The sequence below is a fragment of the Polypterus senegalus genome, chromosome 14, assembly GCF_016835505.1.
Source record: "Polypterus senegalus isolate Bchr_013 chromosome 14, ASM1683550v1, whole genome shotgun sequence".
Classification (NCBI taxonomy): Eukaryota; Metazoa; Chordata; class Cladistia; order Polypteriformes; family Polypteridae; genus Polypterus; species Polypterus senegalus.
Window position 1 is genome coordinate 93,187,305 of NC_053167.1, and position 26,200 is coordinate 93,213,504.

General features: G+C 41.8%; 1 protein-coding gene across 2 annotated transcripts in view; it reads right to left on the minus strand.

Moving 5' to 3' along the window:
* LOC120514725 (zinc finger protein GLIS1) overlaps window positions 1-25,768 on the minus strand; it is a 431,659-nt gene extending 405,891 nt beyond the window's left edge. Inside the window, exons 1-2 of one of the 2 annotated variants that reach the window (XM_039735237.1) lie at window positions 25,492-25,767; window positions 24,877-25,407 (exon numbers count right to left, since the gene is read on the minus strand). In XM_039735237.1, the coding sequence (XP_039591171.1) occupies window positions 24,877-25,204 (328 nt within the window). In that variant the 5' untranslated portion in view covers window positions 25,205-25,407; window positions 25,492-25,767. Of the gene's footprint in view, window positions 1-24,876 lie in introns of both variants that reach the window. The other variant, XM_039735238.1, reaches the window with a different exon arrangement.
* Window positions 25,769-26,200: the final 432 nt, after the last annotated feature.

The window sequence follows — 26,200 nt, forward strand, 5'->3', positions numbered from 1 at the left end:
CCCAGACACCTCAAGGAAAGCAGGAGGTGGGACCCGATGGGTGGTATGAGCGGCAACCAGGGGCAGGCTCTTCTCGTTCCAGCTTTTCCTATGTTTTGTACGGTACTTTGTGGTTGAACAAAAAAGGGCACAAAGGCCAAGGATTTGCCATTAGGTCCCAAGGATCCTGCTCAATGATCAAATATAAAATTCAGCAATTCCTGAACAGTCTTACACTATATAAGAAGAAATTACTACAGTATACAGTATACTTCATATGTCTGAAGGTGACCAGGCAGGTATCTGTCCAGCTGGTGTGTATGCTAAGGCAGTGTGGTGCGTGTCTGTGGAACAATACTGGAATCCACAAGGATGGAGGTTCAGCTCACTGTGTCATCCCGAGTACGTCAATAAATGTAAATCTTAAAAAAAATATATATATATATATACACATATATATATATACACACACACGCGCGCACACACACACATACACACACACACATATATATTATATATATATCTATACTAATAAAAGGCAAAGCCCTCACTGACTGACTGACTGGCTGACTGACTGACTCACTCATCACTAATTCTCCAACTTCCCGTGTAGGTAGAAGGCTGAAATTTGGCAGGCTCATTCCTTACAGCTTACTTACAAAAGCTGGGCAGGTTTCATTTTGAAATTCTACGCGTGATGGTCATAACTGGAACCTACTTATGTACATATATACCGGCCATAGCATGCAGCTTGGTCGCCGTGTGGGGCGGAGTTGCGTCCCTCATCGTCACGCCTCCCACGTAATTGAGTGCCTGTCCATATAAGGCCGTCCATCAGCGGCAATCCAATAGAAACAGTCTGCCACTAAATGTTCGCGGGTGAAGGACTGTGCTTATGCAGACGAAGATGAGATGGTCAGAGTGGTGTTTGGCAAAAACTCAGTGAAACTGCGAGAGAAACTTTTAAGTGCCGGGTCTTAGCTAACATTAAATAAAGCCATGGACATCGTACGAGATAGCGCAAGCACAGCTGAGAACCTTCAATGCATGTACTCCGAGTGGCTCACGTGAACTGACTGTGAACGCAGTACGCAGACAAAAAGCAAGAGCTTCAAAGAGCGCTGAACAAAAAAGCATTACACAATTGAGAAGGCAGCAAAAGAATATGAAGCGAGTGACGCATACAAGCATAAGAAAGAGAATTACCGATATACAGCTTTAAGGACAAGCTGTCTCAAACACTGCAAAACGTTTTAAAGCCTTTCCTGTACGGACCTCGCGGTTCAAAACAGTTTAATCCCAAGAACTTTAAATGCAGCCAATCAAGTGCTCCTTGTAGAACTTTTTGTACTTATAAGTACAATCACCCCACTGTAAACTTGCACTACAGTTATAATATCTCACAACCTGAGCCACTTTATAAAGCGCGTATTTACATATGATGACAATATCATTTTTAAGGTGAAATGCAGCAAAATATGTTTATTAAATTATATAGATAAAACCTTAACTTCATTTAAATAATCTATATTCTTCACTGGGAGTGTCGTGAAGCATAGAATAATTAAACATGTACTACGAAGATATTTCAATGTTCTTTAAACGTTTTGAAGAATCGGCGCTAAGCTTACAGATGGCTTAACGTCTATTACAGAGCTGATTGTATGGCGATCGGTTACTTGGGAAAGAAAAGCACTGACTGCAGTGACGGCTACGCCAATATATATTGAATATAAAACAGAAAGAGAAAAAAACAACACAGCTAAAACGCAGCGACAAATTTCGGCAAAAGTTAAATGCTTGTGTCATGAGCACGAGGCGGCTATGCAGTGTCTGCAACGGATGTGGCCTTCCACCGTGCATAAGCTACCTTACTGACGGGCGGGCGAAGGAGCCACTGATTCTTCCTCTGCCCAGTGCCACCACAAGCCTAGAGCCGCCCTGAGTACTGCTGCAATAAATTATTTCATCGAAGTGAAACACATGTTTAATAATGTGCTTTAACTCCTATCATCATGAAAATGACATCACGTATACATCTCAGTATTTTAGTTATTCAGAGAGCTGTAATATCACAAATGTAATGGACTCTGTGTCCAGTTGGAGGAAGAGAGCCGGTTTAAGAAGCAAGTAGTGATTCACACACATAGAGCACATAGAAGATCAAATACAAAACAAAGCATTTAACGTGCTACTTTAATTACGATGTGATTTGAGAAACTGGTTAATTAAACAATTTTAAGATGAAGTTTATGATGTTCTACTTTAATGACAAAATAAACTACGTGATTAAAGTGGAAATGTCGAGATTGAAGTTGACATTTCGTGCTTTTTCCCCACCGTGTGCCTTTTTTCTCTGTACCCTAATAAGCTTTCATATGACACTCAGACAGTGGGCTTACAACTCGGCTTTTCACGGCGACTTTGATATGTGACTTCTTTTTTATTTCCGGCACTGTGCGATTTGTGAATGTGAGCTTTCAAGTTTCTCCAACACGCTATGTCACTCGATCAACTTTCTTTTGTTGATTTATACCACGGTTTATTTGAACAAATAGTAGTATGTTTTTCCTTTGCCTCCACTTGGTATTCGCTGAAATTCTTATATTTTCCCCCGTGCTTTTCCCATTGTCTTTTCACAGAAGGCTGCGCTTAAGGGCGATTTATATTGATTTGCATATTCAAAGAGGTGTATTTCTGGGAGGAGTTGGGGCGTAACATAAAGAGCGTGCACGAGCGTTAGTTTTTACGCTGATCGGGATTTATGTAGCGGAAGAACGTGGAAGTTGGAGTACGCACAGATTCCTGCATCTGGATTTTTCTGTGCGTAAGCACATTTCGGCTTTTGTGCTTACGCCATGTTATAGTGCGAGTTCTTTGCACGCCGTTATACATGAGGCCCCAGGTCACAAGACCCTCTCGGTAGCTTGGATCACCAATTTCGATCCACGCCGGCCTCATTTAAGAGGGAGCAGTGGAACGATGATTCCCTACGGTTTGCCCGGAATGCGGTGGTTCTGCCAAACAGCTCACAAGCCGACGGTTCCACAACAAGCGAGCCCTTTTTTGTACTTGAGAATGATCTGCTGTATCGGGTTGCGGAAGTTGCTGCTAGTTCCGTGTACCTTCCGGCGGAAGATATGCGAACTAGCTCACGCTCACCTCCTTGGCGCCCACCTCGGGGTCGAAAAGACCTTGGAGAGGATTAAGCTCCGGTTTTACTGGCCTGGGATTAACGAGGAGGTCCGGCGCTTCTGCCAATCCTGTCCGGAGTGTCAGACCCGCCAGATTCCCAGAAGGGACCGCTCTCCTTGCGTCCCTATACCCCTGACCGATGTTTCCTTCGATAGAATAGGGGTCGACTTAGTAGGACCCTTCGAGCCCTCAAACCGTGGCCATAAATACATATTGGTTATGGTGGATTACGCCACCCGATACCCAGAGGCGGTTCATCTGCGCTCCGCTAACACCAAAACCATCGCACGGGAGTTAGTCAGTTTATTTTCCAGGGTGGGTATACCCAAAGGAGTCCTCACGGACCAGGGTACACCCTTTACCTCGGATACGTTCAGGGAGGTGGCCAAATTACTGAAAATAAAGCACCTGAAAGCATCTGTCTATCACCCGCAGACAGACGGGTTGGTGGAGGGATTTAACCAGACGCTTAAGCAGATGCTCCACAAGGTAGTCGACGCGGACGGCAGAAACTTATTGAAACCTTGGAAAGACAGGGAGGAGCCTCCCGACTCCCGTAGGTCCCTCTCCCTTTTCTCATGCACGACTGCCCTTAACCTCGGTGAAGAGCTAACATCCAAACAACAGCAGGAGTTAACCCAGGTAATCCGAGCCATCCCCGAAGTAGTGAGCGAGTCGCCTGGCCGGACCTCGCTGATTGCACATGACATAGTCACGGATCCCGGGGTAATCGTCCGGGAGAGACCCTATAGACTCCCGGAGGCAAAACGCGCCGAAGTGGAATTAGAGGTGATGAATGTTGGATATGGACATCATTGAGGAGAGCCATAGCCCCTGGTCCAGCCCTATCGTCCTCGTTTCCAAGCCAGACGGCTCCTGGAGATTTTGTAACGACTTTAGAGGTCTGAATCAAGTCTCCAAATTCGATGCCTACCCGATGCCCTGCATTGACGACCTCCTTGAGCGGCTGGGTACGGCTCAATACTTGACTACTCTTGACATGACGAAAGGGTATTGGCAAATTCCCTTAACGGCATCTGCAAAAGAAAAAACGGCCTTTAGCACCCCTAGCGGGCACTGGCAGTACAAGGTCCTCCCATTTGGGCTGCACGGGGCCCCAGCGACCTTTCAACGTCTGGTGGATAGAGTGCTGAAGCCCCACCAGTCCTACAGTGCCGCCTACCTGGATGACGTCGTCATCTATTCCGGCACCTGGAAGGAGCATCTATTGCAGGTCTCTGCTGTCCTCACAACACTAGCTAAAGCCGGCCTCCGCATAAACCCTCGAAAATGTTTTTTTGGCTTAAAGGAGGCCAAGTATTTAGGCTACCTCGTGGGGCGGGGACAAGTGAGACCACAGTGTACAAAAATCAAAGACATCTTGGAATGGCCCCGTCCGAATACCAAGAGGCAGGTGCAGGCTTTCTTGGGGTTAGCGGGGTACTACCGCCGGTTCGTGCTCCGTTTCTCCGAAAGAGCAGCACCCTTGACCAATCTGACAAAGAAGGGCGCTCCCTTATACGTGGTGTGGAACGATAAGGCGGAACACGCATTCAGTGACTTGAAGAAGGCCCTAACGTCGGCACCTGTATTGAGGACGCCCGATTTTGGGCTCCCTTTTATTTTCCATACCGACGCTTCGGACACAGGCCTGGGCGCCGTGTTGAGCCAAAGCGTCGACGGTGTTGAGCACCCCGTAATGTACCTGAGCCGGAAACTGATGGACCGGGAGACCCGGTTTGCGGCGGTTGAGAGGGAGGCCTTGGCCATTAAGTGGGCGGTGACTCATCTCCGTTATTACCTGCTGGGTCGCGAATTCACTCTGGTGACTGATCACGCTGTACTTCAGTGGATGTCCCTACATAAAGAGTCGAATCCGCGGGTCACCAGGTGGTTTCTGTTACAACCCTATAAAGTTCATAGGGTACCCTATAAGTATCTCTTTTACAATATATATATATATATATATATATATATATATATATATATATATATATATATATATATATATATATATATATATATATATATACATATATATACATATATATGCATGTATTCAGTACATATATACACACACACTGCAATGGGATTGAAAGAATTTTTTTTTTATAAATCATTTATTTAAATATATATACACATATACAGTCATGTACTGAATTACAGCCAACCAGGTTGAAGCAATTCATACTTACGGCCAGGGGCCATAGGGAAGCAATAGGGTGATAAAGTTCTAGATGGTGCTAAAACCAGTTGCAGTAATAAATCTTCCATTATTATTATAATTATTTGACAGGGTCTTTTATGTTTTCTGATTCTCAGAGGACCCCTGTAAGGTATGTTTTGACAGGCATTGCTCCATGTGCCCAATTCAGCCCACACTGCCTTCTTCACACCAGTCTTTTAAATTCACTGAAAATCCACTAGCAGCAACTGCAAACCGCCCACCTTGGCGAAATGAGTATGATCGGGGGGGGGTCACCCTTGGTAAAACGAAGTTACTTAGGAACAGTAGAAACATATTGTGCAGTGGTGCCGATCACTTAGACGTCCTACTGTGACCTACTCTTCAACCAATAATGGCAACCCACAACCCACTGCTGGCAACCCACATCATAACCCAGTGGCTGAAAGAAGCTGTCTTAGGTGACCTGTAGTCACCCACAAGAAAACCCATGATGGCATCCCATAACCCACCGGTGGTGCTGCGACTCAATGGTTGAGAAACACTGCCTTACACAGACCCAGTGTGTGGACACCAAAACTTGAAGATCAGTTTGTGCCACTCTGTGCTGGCAGTTACAGTAGGCCTACCGGTAACCCCAGTGACCCTCATTTGCAATGACCCGTACACTTGGTGACCAACATATGGACAGTTTGCATATAGCCAAATTGGCAGTGCCAAATGGAGACATGTATATAAAAATACTTAGGTCTGTCACATGATTACTTGTGAACTAGTGAAACTAGAACCTTGATGTTGGTCACAAAAGCTTATGATCTCGTATGTTTTTGTAAATCAAAACATTTGTGGTAGCGACAGCCTGTACCTGTGAGTTTATAACAGCAAAGTGACTGGTGGAAAGAAAAATAGAACTATAGACATCTGCTGAGCATTGTGCAAATTTTACAGACCAATGACAAGCCAAAGAACACCATAGCAGGAAGAAGAACGGCAGAGCTACCTACCGAGTGTCAAGAGTGAGATACGCAATGCAAGAACGATGGAGAAATGCATACTTCTCAGGGTCACTCACATACTAGTAGTATGGATCTGTGTTTGTAACGTGCCTCTAGATTCTGTTCACAATAGAAAGGTGCTATATTGACTCTGTTGTATAAATGCCAGAGTTACCACAGCCCATTAATTACAGAACCCATCTGACAAAGGACATCCATGGTCAGCACAATTTTTCTTATATTTATTAAATAAAACAGGTATTCTGTGATGTTAAAGGCAAGAAGAGCCAGCAGGATCCCAAAATTTCAGACTTCATTAATTTAAAATGGCTTACACTGCATTTACTGAAATTAAAAAAGGCCGACCTATTGTCGTGGATGCCAGGGGCGACGACCCGGCCGGGACGCCTTGGAGGACCGGAAGTGGGCGTGTGCCCATCTGGGCTCACGTGGGGGCCACCTTCCTGGTTGCTTTGGGGGCCACGGGTTCAGGGCATGGAAGCCCCACCCTGTAGGGGCCCGTGGTCACCGCCAGGAGGCGCCCCAATGCCTTGGGGACTTGTGACCTCAGCACTTCCGCCACACCAGGAAGTGCTGGGGGGAAGATTTAGGAGGACACCCGGAAAGCTGCTGGGAGAACAACCGGCACTTCCGCCACACTGGGGCGTGGCCAAGAAGGGAATGTCGGGAACCCCCTGGAGCTCGTCCGGGAGTATATAAAAGGGGCCTTCATTCAAGGCTGGAGTCGGGTGGAAGCAGGACAAGGCACGAGAGAGATGTGGAGGCGGCCCGAAGAAAGGCATTGTGAGGCCAGGACTGAGTATTGGGGTGTGTGCACTTATTTGAACTGGGTCTGAGTGACCAAAGTATTGTAAATATTTGTATAATAAACGTGTGGTGGTTGAAGAACAACATGTCTGCCTGTCTATGTCCGGGTCAAGTCCACACTATCATGACTTATCAGTGGTGCAGTCAGCACAGAACTGGCCAGTCGCAATCATTTGATTGTCAGTTCACTGCCAAAAAATTTGTTTTAATTTTATTACTTCATACAGTTCTCTGACATAAGGTGGTTTGTGAACCATAAAGCAATAAAATTCAAAGCATTTTACTAAAGTTTTACAATAAAAATGTAAGTACAAAAAGTATTTGCGTATTAATTTCAAAGCCAAACAGAACAAAATCAATTTACTCAACGAATAACTCTAACGCAACATGAAACACAACTTACTTTCAAATTAATACTTTTACTATTTTTAATATGGTTAATTACTCGCTGTAATGTAAAATAGTTAGTTCTATTATTCATATGTAACAATTCCCATGAAAATAACAATCTGTTTACTTTGTATATCCGCATCCGCCCGGGGGTTGGAGAGCAAAGTGAGCAGGGGGCAAAAAAATAATAATACGAATCAACTCTCATACATAACGTAACATTCTCAAACAAACTTAATCCAGGTCAGAGCAGAGGGGACAACTTTTCCACCTGAAGCTAAGCATGTGCAGGCCAGCCAGTACGTGGATGGGCGACCGTCTATGAAAACCTTAGGTTGCTGTGGGGATGTTGGTGGGGCCAGTGAGGGATGCTTATCCTGAGGTCTGAATGTGGATCCCAATGCTCCAGTGCAGTGACGGGGACACTTAGTGTTGTCAAAATGGCACCGTCTGTCAGGAGAGACATAAAACTGAAGTCCTGACTATCTGTGGTCATAAAAGATCCCTGGGCATTCTTCATAAAGAGTTGGGTGCTTCTCGAAGTCCTGGCTAAATTGCCCACCATGGCCTAGTCATTCTGGCCCCCTAATCATCCTCTGTCTCTAATTGGCTCTCCCTCTCTCATCACTTCACCACCTGACAGCTAATGTGTGGTGAATACTCTGGTGCAAAATGGCTGCCGTTGCATTATCCAGGTGGTGGTTGAAGTGGCTCCTCACGTAAATGTAAATGTAAAGAGTTATTATTATTATTATTATGCAGATAGGATCAGACACAAAGCAGGAACTCTGAATGGAATGTCAGACCACTCAAGTGTACACTCGGGGCTGATTGATTAAATAAACAAAATGATACATAAATGGAAAATTAGACTTAAATGTACACACTATGAAAACCCTTGGAATCACTTTACATTTATACAACTGCATGAAAACCTGCAAGTTAATAACCCATCCACCTTGCTTCCATATTTTCATTGTAATAAAATTATTAAATATATTTACTTATTTGGCTAACATCTTTAGCCAAGGTAACATATCACAATCAAGATTGAATTGATTCAATTTCTTTTGCTTTTCCGATTGGAGAAGTGGCAGGTGAAGTGACTTGCTCCTGGTTACAAAGTGTCAGTAGCAGGATTTGAACCCACAGCACCAAGTTTGAGGTGTAAAGCCTTCACCAGTACACCACACTTCTTCCAAATGCCTATAACTTTATAAAGTATGCAAACAGCAAAAACGTCAGAAAGCTGTGTTCATAAAGTCCATCCAAAGCCTCATGAGTCATCAGAGCCTTGCACAGAGTTGTAGGAGTTCCATCTTGCAAGCAGGAAAGGTCACGTCACATGCACAAAAGCGTTCCACAGTTCATTAGCGCACAGGAATCTGAAGAAATGCGTTACAGGCCAGTAAGAGGGATGGGCTGAGAGAAGAAAGCCATTATCAGTGAGCCCATCTGTCGAGTGGGAGCACCGTGCCAAGGTGCTGTGCGTTCAGAGCGAGCCACACACTTTGACATCTGCCCAGTGCCACACCGCCTTGCTGCCGGCCTGGTGGCTATGACCCACATTTCCTAAGTTAGGAGGTCACTGCACCCCACTTGTGCTCACAGCTTTGGGCTTAAGACTGCAAGAATAAAAAGGTGCAGATATGAGATACCCTGAAAAGCAAAAGGAAAGACCAAACAATGGAGAGAAGTACTGTATATCGGTGTCTTAAGCTTAGCCTGTTTGTCCTTCTAGGAGTGAACACCATAGTGGGGTGACACACACTAAGGGGGAATCCCCATCTTACCCTCACCCTCTCTTATTTTTCTTTGTTTATTTTTTTACATGCAATTACCTTTTCTTTTTTTGCAGTTTGCCATTTATCTATGATAATATGCTTAAACGTACACAGCTGTCTATGAATAATTTTGAAAGTTTTTCTTTTGGCATTTGCTTCACTTTTTTTTCTTTTCATTTTGCCTTCATACACTGATGCAACAGCACTCTAGCTCATTCTTGGCATTAGTACAGACCATCAGATAATACAAACTTTATTATTCATCCATATACTTTCCAAGCTGTTTATCCCATTTGGAGTAAATGGAGCCCATGCAGGCTGCCAAGCAGGAGTTCACATCCGGAGAGATGCCAGTCCATAGCAGGGCACATACACGCACACCCCTGGGCCATTTAGCATTGCAAATGAGCCTCCTGTGGAAAGTGGGAGAAAACGCCGGAGCCTCGATCCAAAATCTGTTCTAAAGCTCAGCATCTGCCAAACAAAACAATCGTCATCCGATATAGTGCCTTTCCAAATCCATACTGAGGCCTGCTTCAAGCACTGGGGCAGCTTCTGTGTCTTGTCCAGTGCCATGTGGCACAACTCAACGATCCTGCATTTTATCTCGTGATTTCCAATTGAGGATTTGATGATCTGTGAAAGGTGCTATAAAAAAAACGACTTCCTGATTCATTGATAGGTTTATTAATGGGCTGAATGATTCATTTAAACAATTGTAAGCTCACTCCTTAATTGACTGAGTGAATAAATGACCATTTGACGCGTGCTTGGATTAAATACATAATCGATCTAATGACTGCCCGCTTGGTCTAACAATTGTCCAGTTTGTTGACTGACTCATTAAAGGTCTCACTGATTAAATTATTTCATTAGTGGTAAATTGATTAAATAACTGATTTGATAAATAGTTCATTCACAATTATTTTAATGATTGGCTGATATTAATTATTTTAATAAATGGATGATTCAATGACTAATTTATTTATTGTTTGGCTGAAATGACTGATTGTAATAATGACTAGAGGATTGATTAACTGTATTTTACAATTGTTGACTTGATTCATTAGATGGCTGATTAATTCATTTAATGATTGCCTGATGAATTGATTACTGGATAAAAAAAATGGTTTAACGATTGGAAGATCAACAGATTCACTAGCTGAATAATTTAATAATTGTTTAGATATCTGATAGACTAATTGAATCAATTATTGGCATATTTATATAATGACTGATTGATATAATTAGACGATTGTTGGCTGATTTATTTGTTGATTCATTAATTGATTTATTAATTGGTGCACATTAATGATTGGATGACTGACTATTGAATAATGATTGTCCATTTTTTATTAATTGATTTTATTCTTGGTACACCACTATAATGACTAGCTGACTGATAAATTGATTTAATTGGTGGATTGACAAAATATAACATAAGTGAACTCAGTCAAACAAATGAGTGTGAGATATGGTTCATAAACAATCCAAAAAGATCTCAACATTCAACTAATATGATGTGACTTCTTAATTCTTTGTGCTTTCAGTTACCTTTAAAAATGGAGGTTTGAGGTAGCCTGGGGTTTTGGACTATGAAGAGTTCATTTCCACCATGTAACTGTAGTTAAACCTTCACTTTAATGTCTGTATGTTATTTTTGCCACTTCCTGGGGGTGCCGGCTTCGTAGGGTATAAGTTATTGATGGTTGCTAAGTGGCTGCCATGCTGGGATGGCCAGGGGTGTGCAACGTGTGACATCACCATGGCAACAGTACAAAAGGTCAGCATCATACACTTCCTGGGTTTTCAAGATCATGGATTCCTTCAAACACGTTTTATTTTGGTTTTGCAGTCTGATAATTTGGAATCTTTGTTATGCAAGGCACGTTTCCTTAAATCAAAGCCTTTGCTACTTCAAATTGGACGTGTTCGTCAAGCATTAAAGCATCTTTTCATAATGGGAACCCTGTACCGATAAGCTCCATTATAAAACGCAAGAGCAGGTTAGATATTTTTTCAAACTTAATAAAATATGCCTCACTTTAGAAAAACAATTTCATGTGGCAAATTAATGCATACCATAAGAGGAACTTAAAAAATACTGAACATATCTTTCAATATTCACCTCTCGTTAAGAGGCTAATTAATGGACACAACCTGGAAAAGATTCTACATTACATTGGTAGTGTTTGCTCATACCTGAATTTGCCCTTCATGGCCTGTATAGTTCTTCAATTCATAACCTCCTTTCTGAGAGTTTGCTCGGTTTAAATCTCATTTACTTTCTGTCTCTTTGTCAAACCCTAGTCTGGTGGAACATGACACTTGCCTTAAATGTGTGAGGAAGCTGATTTAGGTGAGCCTAAAGGTGTTTGCAGGCCACAAATGTGGACAAGCTCCTAGGTTCAGGGCAGGGCAGACATCCGCTGCAGGGTTCTGCCCCATAAATTTGCTCCTTGTTACCTTGGTCCCTATGAAAAAAAAAAAAATCAGTCAATTCGGTATCTTAAAGATAAACTTTTCCTTTAATTTTCAAGGTTCATGCTTCTTTTCACTCCTGTCCATATTATAGATGCACATCTACATCCCGACTTGGTCAGGGCAATGACGAATGTGAGATGCAGAGCGTGTTCGTCCCAAGTTTATTATTTTGATTCATTACTAGCGTCCATGTCCTCAGGTGAATGGCAAGGTCCTGTTCTCACTACCACAATAAGCCAGACGGAGGCCTCATTCAGGGATGTGATCACTTTGCTATTGCTTTTTTGAGAGCCCAGTTACCTGCTGGATGCATTTCAGGGTATAGGACTACAGAGAATTAATTTGCATCAATTAAATTTAGTTTAAACTTTGTTTAATGTGACAGTGACAAAACCTCAAAGTCAAGCACTTCTTGCTTGTCCAAGATTTTGGATTCCTTCACAATATTTTGTTTTGGTTGTGTGGCTTAACAGTATAAAATTCTTTCCATGCATTTCTTGACGTTTGGGTTTTGTTTTGCGTTTAGGCTTTGGCACTAAATATTCTTACTTGAAATTATAAAAGACCATTATGCAACGTTTTAGTACCTCAGGTTCCATCTGGCGATTTGGTTTCTGGCGTAAGGTTCAGTCTCTCCAGTTTCTTAGCCAGTTCTGTTTATTCACTATGTTTCATCTCCTGATCCTTTTCTTCAGATACACTGCCACATAGCTTTACAGGCAATACATCAACCTCAGACCATAAATAGAGTACTGTAAACAGAGAGTCCCATCTAAAATAGTCCTTTGTATAGGATAAAACAGCCAGTAGAGTAGGAAAGTTAAGCATGAGCCTGGCATATTTACTTTAGAATTACATTCAAGAGTTCTTGCCAAGTTCTGAAAAAGTTTTGAAAATTGATTTATTGGTTTAATAACGGGCTGATCAGTTGATTGATGGAACCAGTAGACTTGATATTAAAATTCTAAATCCTTAGCCACTTGGCCACGCTACCAAAAGCAACACAATTCTGACTATATAAAAAAATGAACATTTAGGTGGTCCTGATGTAAGAACATCTTCTAACAGCAACGTTAATCAATCCATCCATTTTCCACCCTTCACATCTACATCAGGGTCACAAGGATCCTTAAGTGAACACAACTAGGCACAAGATGGAAGCCAACGCAAGACGGGACTCCTTCTTACCGCAGGACATACTCATGCACACTGCCATTCTCATTCACACCATTCCAATGTAGGTTTACCAATCAACTTAAAAACGCACCAAAACAGAGTGGACAAATTCAACACAGACAGCGTTAACCCATCACTCTGGAGATGTGAACCACTGCATGACCCCAGCAATCTGTATTCCTGTTGAAAAAATATTTAATTTAGAGCGGCTAACAAAACTAGACATAGAGTGCCAGAAACAAAATGACAACTCCAAATATAACGGTGCAAATAAAACTGGACTTGAAGGCGGACAGTTAATAAAGCATAAGAGCCGATGGACAGCTGAATCAGGAAGATTAATCATGGAGTTAAAAGGATTATTTCTGGCTCACGTGTTTTTTAAACAAGCAGAAATGCATCATTATGCAGCACACAAAAGTTCCAAGTTGTACTAAAACTTTCATTTCCCAAAGAAACAATTGCAATCCAAAATAAACTAAAGTCCAGTGCCTTAAGTGCTCAGAACAACAGTTGGGATTTCTGTTCCAGGGGAACATTTTACAAGCTTTGATGCATTCCATATAAAAAAAAAATAAAAACCCTTTGCCAAATATGGCAAAACATTGAAACTTGTATTAGGCCTGCACAGATATACAGGCAAACACTGATCTTCTCGTAACTTCATGCAGCCTGGAAGACACAACAAGGAAAGTCCAAATTATTACATTCGGTCCAATTGAGAAGTAAATGTGTTTTTTTTCCCCCTATGCCACCTTTCATGAAGTGATTTACAAACCAATTTAAAAAAAAAAAACAAGATGAACCAAACAAGCAGCAGTATTGACACAAATCTGAGACTTAATCTGTGACCCCAGAGCTTTAAATTTGTGTCATAGCTGTAAAGCGAAAAATGTGAAGACTTTATATCAGAATCTACAACATCCTTAGCACACAACAAAGAGGGTCCAGTTTCACCAGACAGACCAGATGGTTTGTCAGTTTGTTATATTATGACATAGTGCTCTTCTGTGTTAAAGACTGCAGAGCCGGGTACACATTTACACATACAACGCCATCCATGTTCAGAAACTGCCTTTCCCATTACGGCCTATGAAGCAGGAGCACACCCTGGTGGGAGAACGGCTCATCTACTGTTGGGGGCAATTTAGAGTCACCAGTGAATCTAACAGCACATCTTTGGGATGAGAGAAGATAACAGAGAACCAGAGGAGAAGGTGGAAACTCCACAAAGATGGTGAATGGGCTGAGACAGAGAGAGGTGCCTACTTCTCAAAGATGTAGGAGCCATCCAACCAGCCATGCATTTTTGAACCTTTCGTCTTCAGTATGACATTAGTCTATCCCAGCAACAATGATGGAAAAACAAAAACAAATCCCAGATGGGACATTTCTCGAAACACTCACTTGTACACCGACACCCAGCTGACCCACTCTTGTCAGTCAGCTTATGAGGAAAATTATATAAATGAAGGAAACTTATATACATTTATATGAATGGACCAAGACAGAGACTGGTGTCGGCTTGATTAAAGTGCAGAAGCCATTCATTCATCCAAGCATTTTTGAAGCTATCGTAGAAGCAAGAAATTTGACAGCAATAGGAGACCAATCATTCCATCAAGGTGTACCATTTAGCCAATAGCTAAGTGGTCTCAATATCTCATCCAGACTCTTCAAAGTTTGGCAAAGTTTCTGCTTCTGCTACATGCCTCGGTAGTTTATTTCAGATTTCCACAGCAAGTGCTTCTCGGCTTCAGTTTTAAATGCTCTTCCTCTGAAATTCAGATGGTGTCCTCAAGCACTTACTTCTGTTAAGCTGAAAGAATTCTGCTGGCTGTACTTTCAGTGCCTTTGAGGATTTTGAAGACCAGGATTAGGTTCCCACACTCTCCTCTGCTTGAGGTTAAACAGATTTAATTTTCTGAGTCTGCCAGCGCTTGACATGTCCTTAAGTCCTGGGATGCACTTGCTTGTTCTCCTCTGCACAGCTTCAGGTGCTGCTATGTCTTTCTTGTATCGTGGTAATCAGAACTGCACGCAATACTCCAGATGCATTCTTACTCAGGCATTACAGTATATAATCTAAGCATAATGTCCCTTGCCTTATATTCAAAAGTTTTTATGATATGACTTAACATTTTATTCGCCTTTTTACTAGCTCCTGCACATTGTTTAGACAAGACAACCTTTCTACATTAAAATGTATTTTCCAGGTGCTCACCAAGTTCTGAAGCTTGTCCAAGTCTTTCGGGATTTTTGTATGCTGCCTCCGTCAGCACGGTGTTAATTAGCCTGTCTCAGCAGCAATGACGGCAAAACAGAAATAAACCTCTGGTGGGACATCTCTCTATAGCACCACACACACTAATACACACACAACTGGCTGATTCACCCTTGTCAGTCAGTCCAAGAGAAAATTTACATAAAAGATTTACAGAAATGTATGCGAATGAGCTGAAGCCGGGGCTAGGCTACATATTGAATTTTCGATTATTTAAGAAAAATCAATATTTAAAAGCCAATATTGGGAGTCGGCACCTTTATTTAAAACATTTCACAACTTCTTCTGAATGCTAAATAAAATCCACATGATTTCCGGCACTCTTTCTAAGTGTGATTACATTGACTCCAGCCATGTTGCCTGGAGGTGCTGGGCGTACGCAAATTACAATCAGTTTCCTTTTAATTTTGCAGGGGGATTTAATGAGGTGGCCACTGGGTGTATGTGTTCATTTCTTGAGACCATTTCGAATGTTACTGAGCAGCTTACAGTTAAGCTGGCTTGCTTCTTAATAACTCATTTTACACTATTGAGCTACGCTACCCAGTACTCAATATTTATGGATCACTTGTCTTTCTTACAGTAACAGCATTTCCCTACAAGGGAAATAATTCTGTCAATTTGTGCTATCTGAACATTTTTAAGTTGGTCAGACAAATTAACAAAACTAAAAATGATTGATTTAGAAGAATTTTCCTGGCGTGCAGTAGTATTTTTTGCCGGGGCTCCACACATCAACAGACAAGACTATCAGTTTGTGCTACAGTAGTACAATTCGACAAAGTAGGATGAACTGATAGAACTCCGGCGGCCACGGGTTGAGGGGCTTTAGTAGCAGGGATATACAGTCGAAGTGCTCTAGCAGCCCCTGCAAGCGTCTTTTATGGCAGCTTCTGCACTCCCCACGCTCTCTGACAGCCCATGGCCATCTTAGGAGTGTGTCCCTCTCAAGTCTGGAGCCAGGGTCACTACACTACGTGGTCTTGGTGATATGTGAAACTGTAGAGATGATTGGAGGAAGTGAAATACACAACCATACGAATAACTGTAAGCAGAGGTTAGCCATAGAATGATAAAATATCAATAAATGAAACAACAATCTGTGTGATTTAACAATGGCAAATTTGAACAGGGAGATGACACTTCACTGTTCATTGAGGCTAAGGATGAAAGTAAAGTTTCGCTCCATTTCCATAAAAATATCACCGCCTTCCTCAAAATTTCAAGCACCTCTCACAGTTTCTTACCTGGCACTAGCCGTGTAAAGTACCCATCAATGCCATGGAGAAATAAGGATTCAAGGAGCTCTTAGGAGTACCGGATGCAAAATACCAATTGCATAGCTGGAAAAGCAACACTTACTATGCTGGTAAATGTCAAAAAATGGATATCCACACGCATTATAGTCTGTTACAGACAACAAAAAGTGAGGATATGCAAATACATAATTTAAAACGACTACAAAGGATGATAATCATAAAACAGTACATGTACAATATAAATATCACATGTATTGTGGTCAGTGATTAGCACAGTAATGAATCAAGAGCTGTGTCTTTGCTTATGGATAACAGAGAGAGAGAAACCTACATGCGATGCATACAATGGAAACTCATATACTGTTTAAGTAACGGAGACATAAAACAAAAATGCTATTTGAGCTGATCCTTTGAGGCACAGCTATTTAAGAAATTGTTCATTTAAAAAGAAACAAAAAACTGTTTGTTTTGCTAATACTTCATATTACTTTGAGAAAATTGTTTCAGTTTTTGGACTTTCATTGAAAATGTGCATATACATTCATGCCTATATGGTGCCGATCTTTTAACTTTAAGTTTTTTTGAGAATATATCAAGAAACATTGAATCTCACATTTTGGATCAAAATAATTGCAGTGTCAATTTAAGTGCATATCACTCAGCCTTAGTCGAGACAGTGAGAGGTGTCAGCTTGACAAAGGCATAGAAGCCATCCATCCTTCTCTCCATTTTTGAACATTTTTTTCCTTCAGAATCCCATGAATTAGTTTATCCCAGCAGCAATGATGGCAAAACAGACACAAACCCCAGATGGGACGTCTCTCCACATAGAGTGGCACACGCACTCAGGCACCCACACCCGGCTGATTCACCCTTGTCAGTGAGCCCAAGAGGAAATTTATATAAATGTACCGTAAAGATGCCAACCCAATTCACTGTGCCACCATGACAACTAATAATAAAGAAGGCGTGAAAAACTGTGGAACAAACAAAAAAGAAAGCATCAAATCATGGAAAGAATGACGAAGATGGACAAATTCAAGAAAGGCAAAGTAAAGAAAAGAATCGGTTCAGAGGTGAGAGGGAATATAAAAAAAACTAATTAAAAGAGTAAGAAAAGAAAGATTACATGAGATGCCTTGGAATTTACATTTTAAAAATGTATTCCTATCTGACAAATGTATTTAAATATAAGGGAAAAATGAAGTACACTGAGAAAACCCACAAGAACATCATGAACACATGCAAACTCCACACAGAGTAGCTCCAGAGTTGGGATGTGAACCCAACTGCCAGCAATATTAATTACTGTGCTGCCATGCCATCTGATAGGCCCCAGTGGAAGACACTCAGTCAGTGACCAGTTTGCCCATCTCAAGAGAGCACAACGCTCCCCCCAGCCCCCGTAACTCACAGGTCTGCCTGGCATTAATGAGGCTGTGATAAGGAAACTCCAACTGTAGCCTGCATTTCATTAGCACCAGTGATACAAGTAGCACATCAATATTTTAAGCTCTTTTCCTTATTTCTTACTTTAGAACATTAGAACAGTCTAGACGAGAACAGGCCATTCAGCCCAACAAAGCTCTCCAGTCCTGTCCACTAATTTCTTCTAAAAAAACATCAAGTCGAGTTTTGAAAGTCACTAACGTCTTACTGTCTACCACACTACTTGGTAGCTTATTCCAAGTGTCTATGGTTCTCTGTGTAAAGAAATACTTCCAAATGTTTGTGTGAAATTTACCCTTTCCAACTGTGTCCCATGTTTCTTGATGAACTCATTTTAAAGTAAAAGTCTCGACCCACTGTACTAATTCCCTTCATAATTTTAAACACTTCAATCATGTCACCTCTTAATCTTCTTTTGTTTAAACTGTAAAGGCTCAGCTCTTTTAATCGTTCCTCATAATTCAGCTCCTGTAGCCCTGGAATGAGCCTAGTCGCTCTTCTCTGGACCTTTTCTAGCTCTGTTATGTCCTTTTTGTAGCCTGGAGACCAAAACTGCACACAGTACTCAAGATGAGGCCTCACCAGTGCATTATAAAGGTTGAGCATAACCTCCTTGGACTTGTACTCCACAGATCGTGCTATATAACCTAACATTCTGTTAGCCTTCTTAATGGCTTCTGAACACTGTTGGGAAGTCGATAGCTTAGAGTCAACTATGACCCCTAAATACTTCTCATAAGGCGAACTCTCGATTTTCCGACCGCCCATTGTGTATTCAAACTCAACATTTTTACTTCCTATGTGTAATACTTTACATTTACTGACATTAAATTTCATCTGCCACAAATCTGCCCAATTCTGTATGCTATCCAAGTCCTTCTGTAATGATTTCATGGATTCCAGATTATGTGCCAATCCACATAACTTGGTATCATCTGCAAAGTTAACCAGCTTGTTACTTATATGCCTATCTAAATCATTTATATATATATTAAAAATAGCAGCGGCCCTAGCACTGACCCCTGTGGGACACCACTCTTAACATCGGCCAGTTCTGATAAGTTTCCTGACATCATCCCTCTCTGTTTCCTGTGTCTGAGCCAATTCTGCACACCCATTTACAAAACATCACCCTGAACTCCCACTTCTTTTAGTTTGATGCCCACCCTCTCATGGGGCACCTTATCAAATGAACTTATGAAATGAATCAAATTAAATCAACTTCTTCCTTACTTGTCATACAAACTGCCTGCTTTGCTATTACTAATAGAAAATTACCAAGTACACATTTGTTGTTTTTTTTTGGTTTAGGATTATAAACAATTCAACAAATGAAAGTAGCATTTGAAAAAAGCTCTCCAATTCCATTAAAAAAAACATTCTAAGGTAGATACTGTAGCTAGCTAGATATGAAAGGAACTATGATAGATAGATAGATAGATAGATAGATAGATAGATAGATAGATAGATAGATAGATAGATAGATAGATAGATATTTCTTTTTTCTCATGCAACATTCCATTTTCCTTAACGATATTACTTCCGTCAATGCCCCAATAGACAGATCCAGTTCACAGTTATCTGGTTGCTTCGGGTAAAAGATGGGTGCCAATCATTGTAAAGATGCACTGTGAAACATCAGATTTCTCAGTGGCCATGTTGACATTTTTGGTGGCCCACTCATAGAGCATACGCCATTTACATGAAAGGTAATGACAATAGGATACTCCACCTCCATGAAGTGGGCTCACTTGGAGGACTCGGGTTTTCTTCTGTACCACACAAACATTGGAATATCAGATCAATGAATCAGGTTGGTGTGCTTTTGTAAATTACACGCCAGACAAGCTGCCAATTCACACTGAATTACTACCAGCACAGACTCCTTCTCTCCAGTGACTCTGAATGGATCAGACACAAGTCAGAAATATGCAGTATAGGCCCATGCGTCCTCTATCTCATCTGAACGCGTGTCTTACACTTCCAGAGTTTCCTGTTCACTGACCCCATGGTTGCTTCTTGGACTCAGATAAAGAGGATCGTGTGGTCAGTGTCACTTTTCACTAGAGTCTTTTCTCTAAAGCACTGAACCCTGACACTATACCTTCCATGTTTTTTTATTTAAGTGTACTTTTTGGGTGACAACCTCAGCGGAAACAGACATTCAGTTGTAAATCAGTAAATTAGAGTCACACCACCATGTAACATTCCCATCCATCCTTATCCAGTTAATGATCATGGCAATCTGGTATCTAACACAGCAGCACTGTGGGGAAGGGAAGAACCAGTCGTGGTTAGGGTGCCAGTCATCAGCAGGGTACACATACACACAGGGCCATATGGAGTTGTCTGTTAACCTGCATGTCTGCATGAAGTGAGAGAAATGGCAGAGTAGCTGGAGACAAGGCACAAAGGCACATGGAGATTGTCCACAATGTCACGTAGTCAGAGACTGGGTCGGAATTTGCACCCAGAACTGTGCATTGGTCAGACTGCTGTTAACAGATGTTTGCAACGGCTTCCTGTTTCATCCATTTTACATTTATCCAGTCATTTGTTTGAACCCAATTTTTCCATTATGTAGCCATGGAGCCACCCATGGATGTGATGGGAGTCTGTTTCAAGGCACAATGATACATACATCTGTGCTCAGTCACAATAGGCCAAGTCTGAGTCAACGAGGAGCCTGGGAAGAACAGATCAAGTCCACACAGACAGCCAAATAAAAGACATTAAAGTGCCCAAAGATGGTGAAATATTTGATCAAGTCTCCATGCTTTGGGGGGATGAAATGGGTGGGTTGTGTCTGATAATGAATTATGTTACTAAGAAAGAGCCTGGACTTCCAAAAGCTGTAAGGACGAGGGGGGTACTACAAGCCTGAAAGAGGGGCTTTGGAAGAGTTGCCTTGAACTTCTGCTCCAGAGCCTGGTTTGTGTGGTGGCAGCCAGTAGGCCCCTACTATATAAGTGATGAGGTAAGCAAAATGACTCGCCTGCTTAGCACTGGGAAACACCCGGTCATACAGACGCAGTTTAAAATTCAGCCTGTAAGGCTCACTCACTTGCAACACTTTAAGGAGTAAAGCTCATCTGGATGAAGAACTGCAGTGAGTGCTTTCAACGATTCAGTCGGCTTTCCATGAAAGGCCCCACCAAAAAATAATTCAAGAGAAATGTTCAAGTGATCAAAATGTCATCTCCACTAGACAGGGTAAGAAGCCCAAACTAGTTACCTCTAATGGCTCCACTGTGAAAACGATAAATATCTAGAAGATGAAAGTGTAAACTGCTCATGGATCAAGATACAGAATGTTAATGTCACCTGCAAGTCAAACAGCAAAGTGCTTGGTAAAGGATGAAACAACACATTAGGTTAAACAAAATGGTGCTATGGCACCTGACATAAAAATAGCATTAGTCTCTCCTTTATCTTATCCAGCTCATTGAACTTGGTAATAAACCCATCAGCCCTGAGCACAAGACTGGAGCCAACCCTAGATGGGACGCTGTTATGTGCTTGAGGATCCCAAAGCACACAAGTCCCAAACAGTTTTAAAAATACCCCCTAGAGGGGGAACGCCATCAAAACAAAAACAAAAAAAACAGCCTAGTAACATAGAGGGTCTGAAGCCTGTGGCCAGGGCCCCTGCCTGGCCGGGACGCTTCCACACGGGGAGGACCAGGGGAGCAAGCATAACCAGAGCATAACCTCCCCCGGAACACTAGATGGCAACCCGCTTGGGTTGCAGCGGTGCCTAAGACTTCCACAGGGCTACATGGGAGCTGGAGTTTGGTGCGGTTCTGTTGGGATCTGCAGGCACCGCCAGGGGGAGCTACAGCAGAAGCTACGGAGCCCTTGTCAGCAGTTCTAACACCACACCCAGAAGTGCAGCTGGAACTGAAGTCCTCAAGCATCTGGAGCACTTCTGGGTCCCTTATAATAGGAGCCAGTAGCCACTACTCGAGGAGCCAGAGTCGGCAGGAGGAGGATGAAGCTTGAAGTGGTGGAAAGGAGAAGTAAAAGGGAAAAGGAAAAGAATGGTTTTGTGCTTTTGCTGGACTCTGTTGAGCTTGTGAGAACAGGGAAAGCGTTGCCCACAAGGTAAAAAGAAAATAAAAATCAGTGTGTGCATTGAACTTGTGTCCCATGCTTGTCTGTGTCGGGTTCAGGCAGCAGTGCCAGCCTGGGTGGTCCACAGTCATATAGAATCTTTAAATAAAAGGTTTATTAACACAAAGATGCTCTGCAATAACAAAGAGCTCTGTGAAGCACAAAAGGCAAAAAAAGGGAATTGCCTGAAAAGGTACAGACAATCCAAGGAGGGTAAAGTCCCAATATCAAAAAAACACAGCACAGGTTCAAAAAAATCCAGAGAATCACAAAAGCACAAGAAAAGAAGTATACTATAGCGCTGGTCTTGCACTTACGGGACAGTTTGCACTTTTTTCATTATATGTTATATTCTTTGTTACTGCTGGAGCAGGTAAATTCCCCCCTGGAGATCAATGAAATTCTATCCATCTATACATATCTTTAAATGTTATTAAAATCATAAGAAAAATAACAGACAACACAATTCTTAACAGCAGGCTACTGACTGTAAACATTAAACATATGGACAGAAAACAAAAACCTATCAGTAGATGCATTTATATTTTAAAATACTTTATCAGAACAGAGAGTTGCTACGTCCCCAAACAGACGTAAAGTACAGAACTGGCAACTGGTCGTGTGCGCTAAAACTAGAAGCACATCTCAAAAAGCTGGCAAAAGAAAAATACAACTGGCGTCATTTGACAAGGCTGATATCGAATTCTCTCCCAAAACCCCTTAAGTCAATTACCGGAATAAATGACACTATGTATGCTATGTAATTAAGCTGGAAATGTGACATCTCTCATTAAAACAATATTGTGCTTTTAATCATATACTTGAATTAGTAAAACAAACTGAAAAATTAAATCACTAAATGCTTACCTTTGGAATGGAAATTACTAAACACCAGCTTTTTTATGACCTCAAGTACAAGAAAAAAAGATTTTGACAAATTCAAAACTCCACCGATCAACAAGACCTGCGTGAAAATCTTCTGAGGTTCGCTAATTCAACAGTCGCACAGCAGAAAAAGAAGGAATGGATGGATGGACAGTCTATCGGTCAGTCACACTAAAACCTTCTGTAAGATGCTAAGAAATACCCCACACTTACTGAGTGCAAAAGTCACATTTGTACTATGAACATGGCACTGCATTTCTCCTCAAACATGAAACAAACACAAAATGCAGTGCTGAGCATTGTGAAGTTTTAATTGCCTGCTGAATTTGTGTACATGACAAGCATCTTTTTATGTGGAAAATCAAATTAAAATGAAAATACTGAACGACACTATAACATATCACATACTCTAAAGCTTAAATCAATTTCAGGAGTATAAGGCACCAAACTTTATCAAAGCAACACCGCGTGCAAGGTTGGAAACAACCCAGGAGGAGGTGGCCGTCCATTTCAATACACAAGTATGAGCCCTGGGATCAGTTTAAAGTCAACAATCAAGCTAACCTACATGTCTTTGGGGCTGTGGATGGAAAGGAAAGCAGACACAGGGAGAACATGCATGCTGCACACAGGCAAAAAGAAACAAAAACGGTGTGAAATTTGAACCCAGGATGCTGGATCTGTAAAGCAGTGGGTACCAAAGTGCCACCTATATTATAAACATAACGTTCTCAATGCCAGATAATTCAATTCACAGTCAGCAATGGGTGCAAAACATTATATTACATCATATTAAGTAGGTATGAGAATATTTTATACTGTACAATATATATATATATATAATATATACACACACACTTATGCTGTAGATATACACAGTATATTATAATGTATACACATCACACACACAGATATATATCTCCACTGTAGGGTCGTACTTGGTGCCTATTCCGGCCACACTGGGTATATTATGAAATAATATACTGTAATATAATCACAGTTAAGCAGCATCAGGTGCAAAGCCGAACCTAAACCTGAGGAGGATGCCGGGACATCACAGGCACGCTCAGTTTATTCATACAGTATTACCAGAAGATCTGCAGTCAGATGAGATCAGTTCTGATGTACACATCCTTGGGACGGCTTCACCTGCACACATGAAGAACATGCAAACTCCACACAGTCAGCAGTCTAACCACCACGCCGCTACGCCGCTCTGTATTTTGAGTTTAAATCTGCTTTTGCAGGGTGTTGCTTCATGCAAAATTAACTTCTCACGCTATAGCGTTTAAGACTTCATATTTTCTTTACGCACACATTGTTACGTGACTGAGCCACCTTACTTTAAAATACCTGTTTAGATATCAATGACTGTTTCATAACCAATACATTTTTCCGGTTATTCTCAAAATGGTTGTTCGACATCATTAGCATCACTAAGGCCACCGCGTACACTAAGCAGGTATGGAAATAAGAAAATATAAATCCAATGACACAGATTCTTGAATTCTTATGTACTATAAGATGTTTAGCTGAGCTCACATTGAGAATCAGACTGTATAACCATCGATTTTCAAACTTTGTAAAAACTTTGAACACTTTGTGCTGGTCAAAATGCTCAATACCGCAAATTCAGGTGCTGTACTTCAAAAAGTAAACTGCCCTATATATAGATAGATAGATAGATAGATAGATAGATAGATAGATAGATAGATAGATAGATAGATAGATACTGTATTTTCTCCTGAAGGATGTCACCATATCGCATTCGCCCCCACATCACATGCAAGTCAAGGAGCAGCGTAGCCGCCCGCTTGCAACGCCTGCCTAGCGGACTTTCGCGGAGAAGCGCAGCCAGCGTCGGACTCACCTTTGTGCGTGTCTTCCATAACACAGGCTCTTCCATTTTTATCCGCTTCGAGTCCTTGCAGCCTGTCGTTCGGTGAAAACTTTTCCAACACTCCGCCGTAAGTTCTTTTAGCGATAGGATCTTGCGAGTGACTCCCGTTGTCAAGTGGAAGCGCTTTGGGGTCCGCGCCGTTGTTCGTCTTCTTAATAGGGGGCTGGGATTTACTGCCGTACATGGAAAATGTCATCCCGGACAGATCTCCTGTAGCGCTGACCAGTTCGTGGTTGCTGGCCACTCCAAAAAGTGCGGCTGCTTTCTGCATCTGGATTTCACTTTTTGCAGAATTCATTGTTCTCTGTCGCACTTTTACACTTCATTCATGGGAGCCTCCTTACCTGCGTTAAAAGCACAGTTAAATGCAGGCTGAGGTGCGGCGCTAAATCAAATTACATCATCGAGCAGAGAAACTCTGTAATGACACAGAAACTGTTCTTTCGCTGAGATTTTATCAGAAGTTGACAGCCGCTTAGTCGTGCCGGTCTTTTTACTGACCTACGGAAACAACACCAACTCAAGTCAAAATAGAAAGTGAAATTCTTCAGAAAATTAGAAGCTCGTTGTGATGTACTTACTGACCCGAAGAATCAATACAGTTTAGAGCAGCGCACTGTGGATATTCAATGAAAGGCATGATGAACTCTAAAGAGATTTCGCGCTCTCACTTTACAATTGGCAGACAGCAAAATTCGGGCTTTCAAATCTGAACCTACCTCAAGTGAGGTGTGTGTGAAATAAGTGACGGCGAAATATAGGATGCGCCGCTACTGTAAAAGTTTCCTTCGTCCATCAAGAAGCGTGGAAAAAAGGGGGCAGGGAGAAGGGGCAGCTGATCGTGTTTACCTAAAGTATCTCCCCCGCCTCCAATACTAGCGTTTCAATATTTGGGGGCATCGGTTTGCATGCAAAGCCGAGAGGGTGGACATGATTAACGGTTTAATGACCGCCCACTGAATGGAGCCAATCGCGGCGGAACCGAGGCGGGACCGAGACAATAAGACAAATCCGCGGAGCGTGCGCAGCGCTAAGACCTTGAGAGCAGTTCTGGTGAGCCGTAAGATGGAAGGGTGTCCATCATACATGTGTGTAAGATTTAGAAGAATTTCAACCCTTTGGATGTACCCCTACGTTCAGTACTGCATGCGTGGTATTATCGTTAACATTGCATAAAGGCGAATAGAATAGTGTAGTGGTTATAGATGTAGAACAAAGATATTTAAGAACATGACTTACTGTATAAATGTGCGATTCTACCTTTAATATACCAAATTATATCATCTCGAAATCC